At 48.8% G+C, this 15,933-nt stretch overlaps 1 protein-coding gene across 4 annotated transcripts in view; it reads left to right on the top strand.

Annotated features, from left to right (window-relative positions):
- Nucleotides 1-1,041: 1,041 nt before the first annotated feature.
- LOC129848105 (FH1/FH2 domain-containing protein 1-like) overlaps nt 1,042-15,933 on the top strand; it is a gene marked incomplete at its 5' end in the record, with an annotated part of 51,749 nt that continues 36,857 nt past the window's right edge. For 2 of the 4 annotated variants that reach the window (XM_055915564.1, XM_055915567.1), the window contains 3 exon segments: nt 1,042-1,137; nt 9,577-9,606; nt 15,048-15,098. In XM_055915564.1, coding sequence (XP_055771539.1) covers nt 1,042-1,137; nt 9,577-9,606; nt 15,048-15,098 — 177 coding nt within the window. 4 annotated transcript variants of the gene reach the window in all.

The following is a 15,933-nucleotide window of genomic DNA, read 5'->3' as shown; positions in this document are numbered from 1 at the left end:
AGCTAAACCAATGTCTCCAGACAGATACTAGTTGAGTCCAGTCACTAGCTAGCTAAACCAATGTCTCCAGACAGATACTAGTTGAGTCCAGTCACTAGCTAGCTAAACCAATGTCTCCAGACAGATACTAATCCAGTCACTAGCTAGCTAAACCAATGTCTCCAGACAGATACTAATCCAGTCACTAGCTAGCTAAACCAATGTCTCCAGACAGATACTAGTTGAGTCCAGTCACTAGCTAGCTAAGCCAATGTCTCCAGACAGATACTAGTCCAGTAACTAGCTAGCTAAACCAATGTCTCCAGACAGATACTAGTCCAGTCACTAGCTAGCTAAACCAATGTCTCCAGACAGATACTAGTTGAGTCCAGTCACTAGCTAGTTAAGGACACCCTCCACTGTGACTGACATCATGTTGGAACACTTACAGTCCACTCACTGACAAACTAACGCCTGCTGGAAAAACAAGTTACAACTATTCTGTCTCGTCGAAACGATGAGGCACGCACACACACACACACACACACATACTCACACACACATACTCACACGCACAAACACACAAACATATTCACACACACTTACACATATACTCACACACATATTCACACAAACACACACACAAACATATTCACACACACACACACATACTCACACACAAACATACTCACACACACAAACTCACACACATATTCACACACACTCACACACACAAAAACACTATTTCTCTCTCCGCACCCCCTTGTTTTGGAGCGCTGTCTCAGAGGAGTGACAGGAAACACTATTGTGTGGAGACCCTGAAGTGTGTGCTGCTGCTGCCTTGGCAACCCTTTCTCCTCACGCTCTCCCTCTCTGTGTGTGTGTGTGTGTGTGTGTGTGTGTGTGTGTGTGTGTGTGTGTGTGTGTGTGTGTGTGTGTGTGTGTGTGTGTGTGTGTGTGTGTGTGTGTGTGTGTGTGTGTGTGTGTGTGTGTGTGTGTGTGTGTGTGTGTGTGTGTGTGTGTGTGTGTGTGTGTGTTTCCCTCCCATCGGTCCGTCCTCAGCCCGTCTCCTACTGACTTGGCTGGCCCCGAGAAGCAACAGCAGCCCCAGACGGTCCCGGAGAAACAAGGGAACAAGACGGAGAGGAACACCTTCAGGTGAGTACAGTTACTGAACCTCTCAGAGACAGAGACCAGGACAGAGACCAGGACAGAGACCAGGACAGAGACCAGGACAGAGACCAGGACAGAGACCAGGACAGAGACCAGGACAGCGACCAGGACAGCGACCAGGACAGAGACAGGGTTGTTTATCAGTGTGTGGGGGGGGGGGGGGGTTATATACCAGCTGAGGGTCACTGTTATTATGGTGAAAGCAGGGGGGGGGGGGGTTATATACCAGCTGAGGGTCACTGTTATTATGGTGAAAGCAGGGGGGGGGGGGGGTTATATACCAGCTGAGGGTCACTGTTATTATGGTGAAAGCAGGGGAGGGGGGGGGTTATATACCTGCTGAGGGTCACTGTTATTATGGTGAAAGCAGGGGGGGGGGGGGGTTGTTATATACCTGCTGAGGGTCACTGTTATTATGGTGAAAGCAGGGGGGGGGGGGGGGGGGGGGTTATATACCTGCTGAGGGTCACTGTTATTATGGTGAAAGCAGGGGGGGGGGGGGGGGTTATATACCTGCTGAGGGTCACTGTTATTATGGTGAAAGCAGGGGGGGGGGGGGGGGGGTTATATACCTGCTGAGGGTCACTGTTATTATTGGTGAAAGCAGGGGGGGGGGGGGGGGGGGGGGTTATATACCTGCTGAGGGTCACTGTTATTATGGTGAAAGCAGGGGGGGGGGGGGGGTTACTATACCTGCTGAGGGTCACTGTTATTATGGTGAAAGCAGGGGGGGGGGGGGGGGTTATATACCAGCTGAGGGTCACTGTTATTATGGTGAAAAGCAGGGGGGGGGGGGGGGGGGGTGGTTATATACCTGCTGAGGGTCACTTGTTATTATGGTGAAAGTAGAGGGTGGGGGGGGGGGGTTATATACCTGCTGAGGGTCACTGTTATTATGATGAAAGCAGGGGGGGGGGGGGGTTATATACCTGCTGAGGGTCACTGTTATTATGGTGAAAAGTAGAGGGGGGGGGGGGGGGTTATATACCAGCTGAGGGTCACTGTTATTATGGTGAAAGTAGAGGGGGGGGGGGGGGGGGGTTATATACCAGCTGAGGGTCACTGTTATTATGATGAAAAGCAGGGGGGGGGGGGGGTTATATACCTGCTGAGGGTCACTGTTATTATGGTGAAAGTAGAGGGGGGGGGTGGGGTTATATACCAGCTGAGGGTCACTGTTATTATGGTGAAAGCAGGGGGGGGGGGGGGGGGGGGGGTTATATACCTGCTGAGGGTCACTGTTATTATGGTGAAAGCAGGGGGGGGGGGGGGGGGGTTATATACCTGCTGAGGGTCACTGTTATTATGATGAAAGTAGAGGGGGGGGGGGGTTATATACCTGCTGAGGGTCACTGTTTATTATGGTGAAAGTAGAGGGGCTGGGGGGGGGGGTTATATACCTGCTGAGGGTCACTGTTATTATGATGAAAGCAGGGGGGGGGGGGGGGGGGGGGGTTATATACCTGCTGAGGGTCACTGTATGTGATTATGGTGAAAGTAGAGGGGGGGGGGGGGGGTTATATACCAGCTGAGGGTCACTGTTATTATGGTGAAAGTAGAGGGGGGGGGGGGGGGGGGTTATATACCAGCTGAGGGTCACTGTTATTATGATGAAAGCAGGGGGGGGGGGGGGGGGTTATATACCTGCTGAGGGTCACTGTTATTATGGTGAAAGTAGAGGGGGGGGGGGGGGTTATAGATACCTGCTGAGGGTCACTGTTATTATGGTGAAAGTAGAGGGGGGGGGGGGGGGGTTATATACCTGCTGAGGGTCACTGTTATTATGGTGAAAGTAGAGGGGGGGGGGGGGGTTATATACCAGCTGAGGGTCACTGTTATTATGATGAAAGTAGAGGGGGGGGGGGGGTTATATACCTGCTGAGGGTCACTGTTATTATGGTGAAAGTAGAGGGGGGGGGGGGGGTTATATACCTGCTGAGGGTCACTGTTATTATGATGAAAAGCAGGGGGGGGGGGGGGGGGTTATATACCTGCTGAGGGTCACTGTTATTATGGTGAAAGTAGAGGGGGGGGGGGGGGGGGGGTTATATACCAGCTGAGGGTCACTGTTATTATGGTGAAAGTAGAGGGGGGGGGGGGGGGGTTATATACCAGCTGAGGGTCACTGTTATTATGATGAAAGCAGGGGGGGGGGGGGGGGGGGGGTTATATACCTGCTGAGGGTCACTGTTATTATGGTGAAAGTAGAGGGGGGGGGGGGTTATATACCTGCTGAGGGTCACTGTTATTATGATGAAAGCAGGGGGGGGGGGGGTTATATACCTGCTGAGGGTCACTGTTATTATGGTGAAAGTAGAGGGGGGGGGGGGGGGGGGTTATATACCAGCTGAGGGTCACTGTTATTATGGTGAAAGTAGAGGGGGGGGGGGGGGGTTATATACCTGCTGAGGGTCACTGTTATTATGGTGAAAGCAGGGGGGGGGGGGGGTTATATACCAGCTGAGGGTCACTGTTATTATGGTGAAAGCAGGGGGGGGGGGGGTTATATACCTGCTGAGGGTCACTGTTATTATGGTGAAAGTAGAGGGGGGGGGGGGTTATATACCTGCTGAGGGTCACTGTTATTATGGTGAAAGCAGGGGGGGGGGGGGGGGGGGGGTTATATACCAGCTGAGGGTCACTGTTATTATGGTGAAAGCAGGGGGGGGGGGGGGGGGGGTTATATACCTGCTGAGGGTCACTGTTATTATGGTGAAAGCAGGGGGGGGGGGGGGTTATATACCTGCTGAGGGTCACTGTTATTATGGTGAAAGTAGAGGGGGGGGGGGGGGGGTTATATACCTGCTGAGGGTCACTGTTATTATGGTGAAAGTAGAGGGGGGGGGGGGGGTTATATACCTGCTGAGGGTCACTGTTATTATGGTGAAAGCAGGGGGGGGGGGGGGGTTATATACCTGCTGAGGGTCACTGTTATTATGGTGAAAGCAGGGGGGGGGGTTATATACCTGCTGAGGGTCACTGTTATTATGGTGAAAGTAGAGGGGGGGGGGGGGGGGTTATATACCTGCTGATGGTCACTGTTATTATGGTGAAAGTAGAGGGGGGGGGGGGGGGTTATATACCTGCTGAGGGTCACTGTTATTATGGTGAAAGTAGAGGGGGGGGGGGGTTATATACCTGCTGAGGGTCACTGTTATTATGGTGAAAGCAGGGGGGGGGGGGGTTATATACCTGCTGAGGGTCACTGTTATTATGGTGAAAGTAGAGGGGGGGTTATATACCAGCTGAGGGTCACTGTTATTATGGTGAAAGTAGAGGGGGGGTTATATACCTGCTGAGGGTCACTGTTATTATGGTGAAAGTAGAGGGGGGGGGGTTATATACCTGCTGAGGGTCACTGTTATTATGGTGAAAGTAGAGGGGGGGGGGGGGTTATATACCTGCTGAGGGTCACTGTTATTATGGTGAAAGTAGAGGGGGGGGGGGGTTATATACCTGCTGAGGGTCACTGTTATTATGGTGAAAGTAGAGGGGGGGGGGTTATATACCTGCTGAGGGTCACTGTTATTATGGTGAAAGTAGAGGGGGGGGGGGTTATATACCTGCTGAGGGTCACTGTTATTATGGTGAAAGTAGAGGGGGGGGGGGTTATATACCTGCTGAGGGTCACTGTTATTATGGTGAAAGTAGAGGGGGGGGGGGGGTTATATACCTGCTGATGGTCACTGTTATTATGGTGAAAGTAGAGGGGGGGGAGGGGGTTATATACCTGCTGAGGGTCACTGTTATTATGGTGAAAGTAGAGGGGGGGGGGGTTATATACCTGCTGAGGGTCACTGTTATTATGGTGAAAGTAGAGGGGGGGGGGGGGGGGGGTTATATACCTGCTGAGGGTCACTGTTATTATGGTGAAAGTAGAGGGGGGGGGGGGTTATATACCTGCTGAGGGTCACTGTTATTATGGTGAAAGTAGAGGGGGGGGGGGTTATATACCTGCTGAGGGTCACTGTTATTATGGTGAAAGTAGAGGGGGGGGGGGGGGTTATATACCTGCTGAGGGTCACTGTTATTATGGTGAAAGTAGAGGGGGGGGGGGGGTTATATACCTGCTGAGGGTCACTGTTATTATGGTGAAAGTAGGGGGGGGGGGGGGGGGGTTATATACCTGCTGAGGGTCACTGTTATTATGGTGAAAGTAGAGGGGGGGGGGGGGGGTTATATACCTGCTGAGGGTCACTGTTATTATGGTGAAAGTAGAGGGGGGGGGGGGGTTATATACCTGCTGAGGGTCACTGTTATTATGGTGAAAGTAGAGGGGGGGGGGGGGGGTTATATACCTGCTGAGGGTCACTGTTATTATGGTGAAAGTAGAGGGGGGGGGGGGGGTTATATACCGGCTGAGGGTCACTGTTATTATGGTGAAAGTAGAGGGGGGGGGGGGGGGGTTATATACCTGCTGAGGGTCACTGTTATTATGGTGAAAGTAGAGGGGGGGGGGGGGGTTATATACCTGCTGAGGGTCACTGTTATTATGGTGAAAGTAGAGGGGGGGGGGGGGTTATATACCTGCTGAGGGTCACTGTTATTATGGTGAAAGTAGAGGGGGGGGGGGGGTTATATACCTGCTGAGGGTCACTGTTATTATGGTGAAAGCAGAGGGGGGGGGGGGGTTATATACCAGCTGAGGGTCACTGTTATTATGGTGAAAGTAGAGGGGGGGGGGTTATATACCTGCTGAGGGTCACTGTTATTATGGTGAAAGTAGAGGGGGGGGGGGGGGGTTATATACCTGCTGAGGGTCACTGTTATTATGGTGAAAGCAGGGGGGGGGGGGGGGTTATATACCTGCTGAGGGTCACTGTTATTATGGTGAAAGTAGAGGGGGGGGGGGGGGGGTTATATACCTGCTGAGGGTCACTGTTATTATGGTGAAAGTAGAGGGGGGGGGGGGGGGGGTTATATACCTGCTGAGGGTCACTGTTATTATGGTGAAAGTAGGGGGGGGGGGGGGTGGTTATATACCTGCTGAGGGTCACTGTTATTATGGTGAAAGTAGAGGGGGGGGGGGGTTATATACCTGCTGAGGGTCACTGTTATTATGGTGAAAGTAGAGGGGGGGGGGGGTTATATACCTGCTGAGGGTCACTGTTATTATGGTGAAAGTAGAGGGGGGGGGGGGGGTTATATACCTGCTGAGGGTCACTGTTATTATGGTGAAAGTAGAGGGGGGGGGGGGGTTATATACCTGCTGAGGGTCACTGTTATTATGGTGAAAGCAGGGGGGGGGGTTATATACCTGCTGAGGGTCACTGTTATTATGGTGAAAGCAGGGGGGGGGGTTATATACCTGCTGAGGGTCACTGTTATTATGGTGAAAGCAGGGGGGGGGGGGGTTATATACCTGCTGAGGGTCACTGTTATTATGGTGAAAGCAGGGGGGGGGGGGTTATATACCTGCTGAGGGTCACTGTTATTATGGTGAAAGCAGGGGGGGGGGGGGTTATATACCTGCTGAGGGTCACTGTTATTATGGTGAAAGTAGAGGGGGGGGGGGTTATATACCTGCTGAGGGTCACTGTTATTATGGTGAAAGTAGAGGGGGGGGGGGGGGTTATATACCTGCTGAGGGTCACTGTTATTATGGTGAAAGTAGGGGGGGGGGGGGTGGTTATATACCTGCTGAGGGTCACTGTTATTATGGTGAAAGTAGAGGGGGGGGGGTTATATACCTGCTGAGGGTCACTGTTATTATGGTGAAAGTAGAGGGGGGGGGGGTTATATACCTGCTGAGGGTCACTGTTATTATGGTGAAAGTAGAGGGGGGGGGGGGGTTATATACCTGCTGAGGGTCACTGTTATTATGGTGAAAGTAGAGGGGGGGGGGGGTTATATACCTGCTGAGGGTCACTGTTATTATGGTGAAAGCAGGGGGGGGGTTATATACCTGCTGAGGGTCACTGTTATTATGGTGAAAGCAGGGGGGGGGGTTATATACCTGCTGAGGGTCACTGTTATTATGGTGAAAGCAGGGGGGGGGGGGTTATATACCTGCTGAGGGTCACTGTTATTATGGTGAAAGCAGGGGGGGGGTTATATACCTGCTGAGGGTCACTGTTATTATGGTGAAAGCAGGGGGGGGGGGGGTTATATACCTGCTGAGGGTCACTGTTATTATGGTGAAAGTAGAGGGGGGGGGGGTTATATACCTGCTGAGGGTCACTGTTATTATGGTGAAAGTAGAGGGGGGGGGGGTTATATACCTGCTGAGGGTCACTGTTATTATGGTGAAAGTAGAGGGGGGGGGGGGGTTATATACCTGCTGAGGGTCACTGTTATTATGGTGAAAGTAGAGGGGGGGGGTTATATACCTGCTGAGGGTCACTGTTATTATGGTGAAAGTAGAGGGGGGGGGGGGGGTTATATACCTGCTGAGGGTCACTGTTATTATGGTGAAAGTAGAGGGGGGGGGGGGGTTATATACCTGCTGAGGGTCACTGTTATTATGGTGAAAGCAGGGGGGGGGGTTATATACCTGCTGAAGGTCACTGTTATTATGGTGAAAGCAGGGGGGGGGGGGGGTTATATACCTGCTGAGGGTCACTGTTATTATGGTGAAAGTAGAGGGGGGGGGGGGTTATATACCTGCTGAGGGTCACTGTTATTATGGTGAAAGTAGAGGGGGGGGGGGGGGTTATATACCTGCTGAGGGTCACTGTTATTATGGTGAAAGTAGAGGGGGGGGTTATATACCTGCTGAGGGTCACTGTTATTATGGTGAAAGTAGAGGGGGGGTTATATACCTGCTGAGGGTCACTGTTATTATGGTGAAAGTAGAGGGGGGGGTTATATACCTGCTGAGGGTCACTGTTATTATGGTGAAAGTAGAGGGGGGGTTATATACCTGCTGAGGGTCACTGTTATTATGGTGAAAGTAGAGGGGGTTATATACCTGCTGAGGGTCACTGTTATTATGGTGAAAGCAGGGGGGGTTATATACCTGCTGAGGGTCACTGTTATTATGGTGAAAGCAGGGGGGGTTATATACCTGCTGAGGGTCACTGTTATTATGGTGAAAGCAGGGGGGGGGGTTATATACCTGCTGAGGGTCACTGTTATTATGGTGAAAGTAGAGGGGGGGTTATATACCTGCTGAGGGTCACTGTTATTATGGTGAAAGCAGGGGGGGTTATATACCTGCTGAGGGTCACTGTTATTATGGTGAAAGTAGAGGGGGGGGGGGGGGTTATATACCTGCTGAGGGTCACTGATATTATGGTGAAAGCAGGGGGGGTTATATACCTGCTGAGGGTCACTGTTATTATGGTGAAAGTAGAGGGGGGGGGGGGGGTTATATACCTGCTGAGGGTCACTGATATTATGGTGAAAGTAGAGGGGGGGTTATATACCTGCTGAGGGTCACTGATATTATGGTGAAAGCAGGGGGGGTTATATACCTGCTGAGGGTCACTGTTATTATGGTGAAAGTAGAGGGGGGGGGGGTTATATACCTGCTGAGGGTCACTGTTATTATGGTGAAAGTAGAGGGGGGGGGTTATATACCTGCTGAGGGTCACTGTTATTATGGTGAAAGCAGGGGGGGGGTTATATACCTGCTGAGGGTCACTGTTATTATGGTGAAAGTAGAGGGGGGGGGGGGGGTTATATACCTGCTGAGGGTCACTGTTATTATGGTGAAAGCAGGGGGGGTTATATACCTGCTGAGGGTCACTGTTATTATGGTGAAAGCAGGGGGGGTTATATACCTGCTGAGGGTCACTGTTATTATGGTGAAAGCAGGGGGGGTTATATACCTGCCAGTGTTGTTCCACTTATAGGAATAGCCATCATTGTTGTAGATAGCCTTCACCAGTGTTTGGGAGTGTGGTGACTAGTATATTATTTGAGATGCCTGATGTCCACCATTGAGCGTTAAATCCTCTGCTGTTTTGGATGGACAACCAGTGATTGCTCACTGACATTAACACATTTTTGGTGACCATTTAAGAGACATCATTATTTGTCTTCAACCTCCCTTTTTTTCCTGCTAGATAATATAAATAGTTTCAGTATGTCTAGTGGTCATTGTTTGTCCTGTAACATTGACTCTACATCATCATGTACTGGTATTTCAAGTCTTAACTTTCCTCTCTATTCATGTCAGCTTTGTCTCTGACTCTCTCTCCCCTTCTGTATGTTTTTCTCCCTCTTTCCTCTCTGTCTCTCTCTCTATGTGTCTCTGTCTCTCTCTCTCTCTCTTTCCCTCTCTCTCTCCCTCTCTCCTGTCCTCCTCCTTCTCTCTTCTCCTCTTTTCCCCTCTCTTCCCCTCTCTCCTCCCCTCTCTTCCCCTCTCTTCCTCTCTCCTCTCCTCCTTCATAATGTCTGGCTGCCATCCTAATCTCTTTCCTTGCTGCTGTGGTTGCCCAAAATTCCACCCCTCCATCCATTCTTCCTCTCCTTGTACAGCTCTGAGCAGGACAGCCACAGTGCCGTTTGGTGAGTAGCCCTCTGCACGGCCAAAGAATGTCACTTTCTGTGAGGTGCTGTTGTGATTTTAAATCATTATGATAGTTAGTCATTTTAAAGGAATGAGAGACAGAGAGAGAGAGAGTGGGAACGAGATGGAGGAAGAGAGGAGGGAAGGATGGAGGGAGGAAGAGGGGGAGGGATGAAGCATGGATGAGAAGGGAGGGAGGAGGGAGGAAGAGGGGGAGGGATGAAGCATGGATGAGAAGGGAGGGAGGAGGGAGGAAGAGGGGGAGGGATGAAGCATGGATGAGAAGGGAGGGAGGAGGGAGGAAGAGGGGGAGGGATGAAGCATGGACGAGAAGGGAGGGAGGAGGGAGGAAGAGGGGGAGGGAGGGAGGAGGGAGGAAGAGGGGGAGGGATGAAGCATGGATGAGAAGGGAGGGAGGGAGGCGCCACGCTGTTCAGACTTCCTGACAACAACCAACAGATGGGCCGTCAATTCAAATCCCCAATTAGAGACTTCTATTCAGGCCTTATGTAAGAGGGCTGTCACTGGTACGTTAGCTTTATAGCTAAAGAGGTTTACCATAGTCTGTCACTGGTACGTTAGCTTTATAGCTAAAGAGGTTTACCATAGTCTGTCACTGGTACGTTAGCTTTATAGCTAAAGAGGGTTTACCATATTCTGGTACGTTAGCTTTATAGCTAAAGAGGTTTACCATAGTCTGTCACTGGTACGTTAGCTTTATAGCTAAAGAGAGTTTACCATAGTCTGTCACTGGACCATTAGCTTTATAGCTAAAGAGGTTTACCATAGTCTGTCACTGGTACGTTAGCTTTATAGCTAAAGAGGGTTTACCATAGTCTGTCACTGGTATGTTAGCTTTATAGCTAAAGAGAGTTACCATATTCTGGCACGTTAGCTTTATAGCTAAAGAGGGTTTAGCATATTCTGGTACGTTAGCTTTATAGCTAAAGAGAGTTACCATATTCTGGTGCGTTAGCTTTATAGCTAAAGAGGGTTAACCATATTCTGGTACGTTAGCTTTATAGCTAAAGAGGGTTTACCATATTCTGGTACGTTAGCTTTATAGCTAAAGAGGGTTTACCATATTCTGGTACGTTAGCTTTATAGCTAAAGAGGGTTTACCATAGTCTGTCACTGGTACGTTAGCTTTATAGCTAAAGAGGGTTTACCATATTCTGTCACTGGTACGTTAGCTTTATAGCTAAAGAGGGTTTACCATATTCTGTCACTGGTACGTTAGCTTTATAGCTAAAGAGGTTTACCATAGTCTGTCACTGGTACGTTAGCTTTATAGCTAAAGAGGTTTACCATAGTCTGTCACTGGTACGTTAGCTTTATAGCTAAAGAGGTTTACCATAGTCTGTCACTGGTACGTTAGCTTTATAGCTAAAGAGGGTTTACCATATTCTGTCACTGGTACGTTAGCTTTATAGCTAAAGAGGTTTACCATAGTCTGTCACTGGTACGTTAGCTTTATAGCTAAAGAGGTTTACCATATTCTGGTACGTTAGCTTTATAGCTAAAGAGAGTTACCATATTCTGGTACGTTAGCTTTATAGCTAAAGAGAATTTACCATAGTCTGTCTCTGGTACGTTAGCTTTATAGCTAAAGAGAGTTACCATATTCTGGTATGTTAGCTTTATAGCTAAAGAGGGTTTACCATATCTGGTACGTTAGCTTTATAGCTAAAGAGGGTTACCATATTCTGGTACGTTAGCTTTATAGCTAAAGAGGGTTACCATATTCTGGTACGTTAGCTTTATAGCTAAAGAGGGTTTACCATATTCTGGTACGTTAGCTTTATAGCTAAAGAGGGTTTACCATATTCTGTCACTGGTACGTTAGCTTTATAGCTAAAGAGGGTTTACCATATGCTGGTACGTTAGCTTTATAGCTAAAGAGGGTTTACCATATGCTGGTACGTTAGCTTTATAGCTAAAGAGAGTTACCATATTCTGGTACGTTAGCTTTATAGCTAAAGAGGGTTTACCATATTCTGGTACGTTAGCTTTATAGCTAAAGAGGGTTTACCATATTCTGGTACGTTAGCTTTATAGCTAAAGAGAGTTACCATATTCTGTCACTGGGGACGGTATCTAGCATCTCATTGAGGCTGAATTATAGTATAACATACAATATGAATGATTGTAACACCACATTCTGTTGGTAGAACCATATAGGGCAAAAGGTTTAATACACGGAGAAAGAGTGATTCTGGCAACGGGTGAAACAACATCGGAAAAATGCTTGCTACCCTGCTCCAATTTTCAGCTATTTTCTTTCCCTGGCCTGCCTCTGTTTCTGTTTCCTCTCTTCTCTTTCCCTGGCCTGCCTCTGTTTCTGTTTCCTCTCTTCTCTTTCCCTGGCCTGCCTCTGTTTCTGTTTCCTCTCTTCTCTTTCCCTGGCCTACCTCTGTTTCTGTTTGAACCCTCTCTTCTCTTTCCCTGGCCTGCCTCTGTTTCTGTTTCCTCTCTTCTCTTTCCCTGGCCTACCTCTGTTTCTGTTTGAACCCTCTCTTCTCTTTCCCTGGCCTGCCTCTGTTTCTGTTTCCTCTCTTCTCTTTCCCTGACCTGCCTCTGTTTCTGTTTCCTCTCTTCTCTTTCCCTGGCCTACCTCTGTTTCTGTTTCCTCTCTTCTCTTTCCCTGGCCTGCCTCTGTTTCTGTTTCCTCTCTTCTCTTTCCCTGGCCTGCCTCTGTTTCTGTTTCCTCTCTTCTCTTTCCCTGGCCTGCCTCTGTTTCTGTTTCCTCTCTTCTCTTTCCCTGGCCTGCCTCTGTTTCTGTTTCCTCTCTTCTCTTTCCCTGGCCTGCCTCTGTTTCTGTTTAAACCCTCTATTATCTTTCCCTGGCCTGCCTCTGTTTCTGTTTCCTCTCTTCTCTTTCCCTGGCCTGCCTCTGTTTCTGTTTCCTCTCTTCTCTTTCCCTGGCCTGCCTCTGTTTCTGTTTCCTCTCTTCTCTTTCCCTGGCCTGCCTCTGTTTCTGTTTCCTCTCTTCTCTTTCCCTGGCCTACCTCTGTTTCTGTTTCCTCTCTTCTCTTTCCCTGGCCTGCCTCTGTTTCTGTTTCCTCTCTTCTCTTTCCCTGACCTGCCTCTGTTTCTGTTTCCTCTCTTCTCTTTCCCTGGCCTGCCTCTGTTTCTGTTTCCTCTCTTCTCTTTCCCTGACCTGCCTCTGTTTCTGTTTCCTCTCTTCTCTTTCCCTGGCCTGCCTCTGTTTCTGTTTCCTCTCTTCTCTTTCCCTGGCCTGCCTCTGTTTCTGTTTCCTCTCTTCTCTTTCCCTGACCTGCCTCTGTTTCTGTTTCCTCTCTTCTCTTTCCCTGGCCTGCCTCTGTTTCTGTTTCCTCTCTTCTCTTTCCCTGACCTGCCTCTGTTTCTGTTTCCTCTCTTCTCTTTCCCTGGCCTGCCTCTGTTTCTGTTTAAACCCTCTCTTCTCTTTCCCTGACCTGCCTCTGTTTCTGTTTCCTCTCTTCTCTTTCCCTGGCCTGCCTCTGTTTCTGTTTCCTCTCTTCTCTTTCCCTGGCCTGCCTCTGTTTCTGTTTCCTCTCTTCTCTTTCCCTGGCCTGCCTCTGTTTCTGTTTCCTCTCTTCTCTTTCCCTGGCCTGCCTCTGTTTCTGTTTCCTCTCTTCTCTTTCCCTGGCCTGCCTCTGCCTCTGTTCAGAAGTTTAAACCCTCTCTTCTCTTTTAAAACTGCACTATGTCACTTTTTTGGCTTACCTGACCAAATTCACATAGCAATATGAGTTATAGATCTGTCATTCTCATTGAAAGTCTAAGAAGCTGCGGATCTGTTCTATTCGCGCTATTTCTTTGCTTCCCGTTCTTCGGTTTCGTTTTTGCGTCTTTTACTTTCGGTTTTGTTCACCAGCTTCAAACAGCTGAAAATACAATATTTTTGGTTATTGAATATATATTTCACAGCGGATTAGATGGTACAATGATTCTCTACACTAGACTTGCTTGTTTTGTCACACATAAACTGAAATAAGGGGAACTATTATAATTTTTGCAACCAGGAAATGGAGGAGTGATGTCTGTACGTTGCACCTATTTATGAATGGTTTCAATAGCTGCATGGAATTGGTTCTGATGATGCGGAAGTTTGGAATGCAATGATGACACAATGGTATGACTATCAGGTTCTGTTCAGATGTTCTAATTACCATGGAGACCAGGGTTACCATGCTAACTGTCTCATTCATCAGCCAGCTCTCTGTCTATATGAGGAGCTTGGAGACCAGGGTTACCATGGTAATTGTCTCTGTCTATATGAGGAGCTTGGAGACCAGGGTTACCATGGTAATTGTCTCTGTCTATATGAGGAGCTTGGAGACCAGGGTTACCATGCTCACCATATATTAAGTATAACTAAGTGGTGGATTTGACTGTTAGTTGCTACATGCCTCTAGTATGGACGGTCTATAAATATTTCCTACTGAATAAGTATTGTCCTTAACTGCAGTATAGTGTTGTTACTGTCTATGTTATTATGGACATTGGTGTTGGCGTGACCTTTCCCCTCCTGTGATGTCATCAGACCGAGTCGGAGTAGTACGATTTGACACTGCCTCGTGTTGAGTTGGTAAATCTGTATCCTACCACTGCCTCGTGTTGAGTTGGTATCTCTGTATCCTACCACTGCCTCGTGTTGAGATGGTATATCTGTATCCTAACACTGCCTCGTGTTGAGTTGGTATATCTGTATCCTAACACTGCCTCGTGTTGAGTTGGTATCTCTGTATCCTACCACTGCCTCGTGTTGAGATGGTATATCTGTATCCTAACACTGCCTCGTGTTGAGTTGGTATATCTGTATCCTAACACTGCCTCGTGTTGAGTTGGTATATCTGTATCCTACCACTGCCTCGTGTTGAGATGGTATGTCTCTCTCCTGTATCCTACCACTGCCTTGTGTTGAGTTGGTATCTCTGTATCCTACCACTGCCTCGTGTTGAGTTGGTATGTCTCTCTCCTGTATCCTACCACTGCCTCGTGTTGAGTTGGTATCTCTGTATCCTACCACTGCCTCGTGTTGAGATGGTATGTCTCTCTCCTGTATCCTACCACTGCCTCGTGTTGAGTTGGTATCTCTGTATCCTACCACTGCCTCGTGTTGAGATGGTATCTCTGTATCCTACCACTGCCTCGTGTTGAGATGGTATGTCTCTCTCCTGTATCCTACCACTGCCTCGTGTTGAGTTGGTATCTCTGTATCCTACCACTGCCTCGTGTTGAGTTGGTATGTCTCTCTCCTACATGGCTGGACACATTTTATTTCTGAGTTTGGAAGCGAAGGAAATTCATATTGAAAACGCGTGTGGACATTCCTTGTCAAGTCACCACACTACAGTATGATTAATTAGCAGCCATTTTGTTAATGAAACGGTAGTGGTGTCTGTGGTCGGTTGATATGTACTGTAGCGGTTATAAACTAATGTTCTCTCCCCAGCCCAGAGGACTGTAATGTTAATATGGACAAGCCCGTCCTCAGGAAGTTCCAGTAAGTACGGTTTATGGAACGTTATGTTGCATGATGGGAGGTGGCCGACCTGCTTTGGAGCCTGCTGCTGCTTTCTGGGAGCTGGGGGTCATGGTTGTATCCTAAATGGCGCCCTATTCCCTATTAAAGTGCACTACTTTAGACCAGAGCCAATAGGGTTTTTAATGGTCAAAAGTAGTGGACTATGTATTGAATAGGGAGCCAATTGGGACGTAGCCTGGGTGTTATGGTGTGTTGGGGTCCATTTTGAAATGGTGTGTTGGTATTAACGGTGTGGTCTGCGGTTTATGATTTAAAGTCGGGTTCAACCAATCAATTTAACAGGGTTTTATCATGAACATTGATTGACAGGTTCAAGACACCAATGGAGCAGAACTGAAGGTGTAAGATTCATCACATGACAATAAACTGGATTAAAGGGGAAACGTCATGCTGGTCATCTCCAGCATCACCCCCAACATCTACATATGTGCCGCACGGTAGACTAGTGGTTAGAGTGGAGGGGAGGCAGGTAGACTAGTGGTTAGAGTGGAGGGGTGGCAGGTAGACTAGTGGTTAGAGTGGAGGGGAGGCAGGTAGACTAGTGGTTAGAGTGGAGGGGAGGCAGGTAGACTAGTGGTTAGAGTGGAGGGGCGGCAGGTAGACTAGTGGTTAGAGTGGAGGGGAGGCAGGTAGACTAGTGGTTAGAGTGGAGGGGTGGCAGGTAGACTAGTGGTTAGAGTGGAGGGGAGGGGAGGCAGGTAGCCTAGTGGTTAGAGTGGAGGGGAGGCAGGTAGACTAGTGGTTAGAGTGGAGGGGAGGCAGGTAGACTAGTGGTTAGAGTGGAGGGGAGGCA

The sequence above is a fragment of the Salvelinus fontinalis genome, unplaced genomic scaffold (genome assembly GCF_029448725.1).
Source record: "Salvelinus fontinalis isolate EN_2023a unplaced genomic scaffold, ASM2944872v1 scaffold_0985, whole genome shotgun sequence".
Taxonomy (NCBI): domain Eukaryota; kingdom Metazoa; phylum Chordata; class Actinopteri; order Salmoniformes; family Salmonidae; genus Salvelinus; species Salvelinus fontinalis.
Note: the sequence above shows the minus strand (reverse complement) of the source record. Positions and strands in the feature narration are given on the sequence as shown.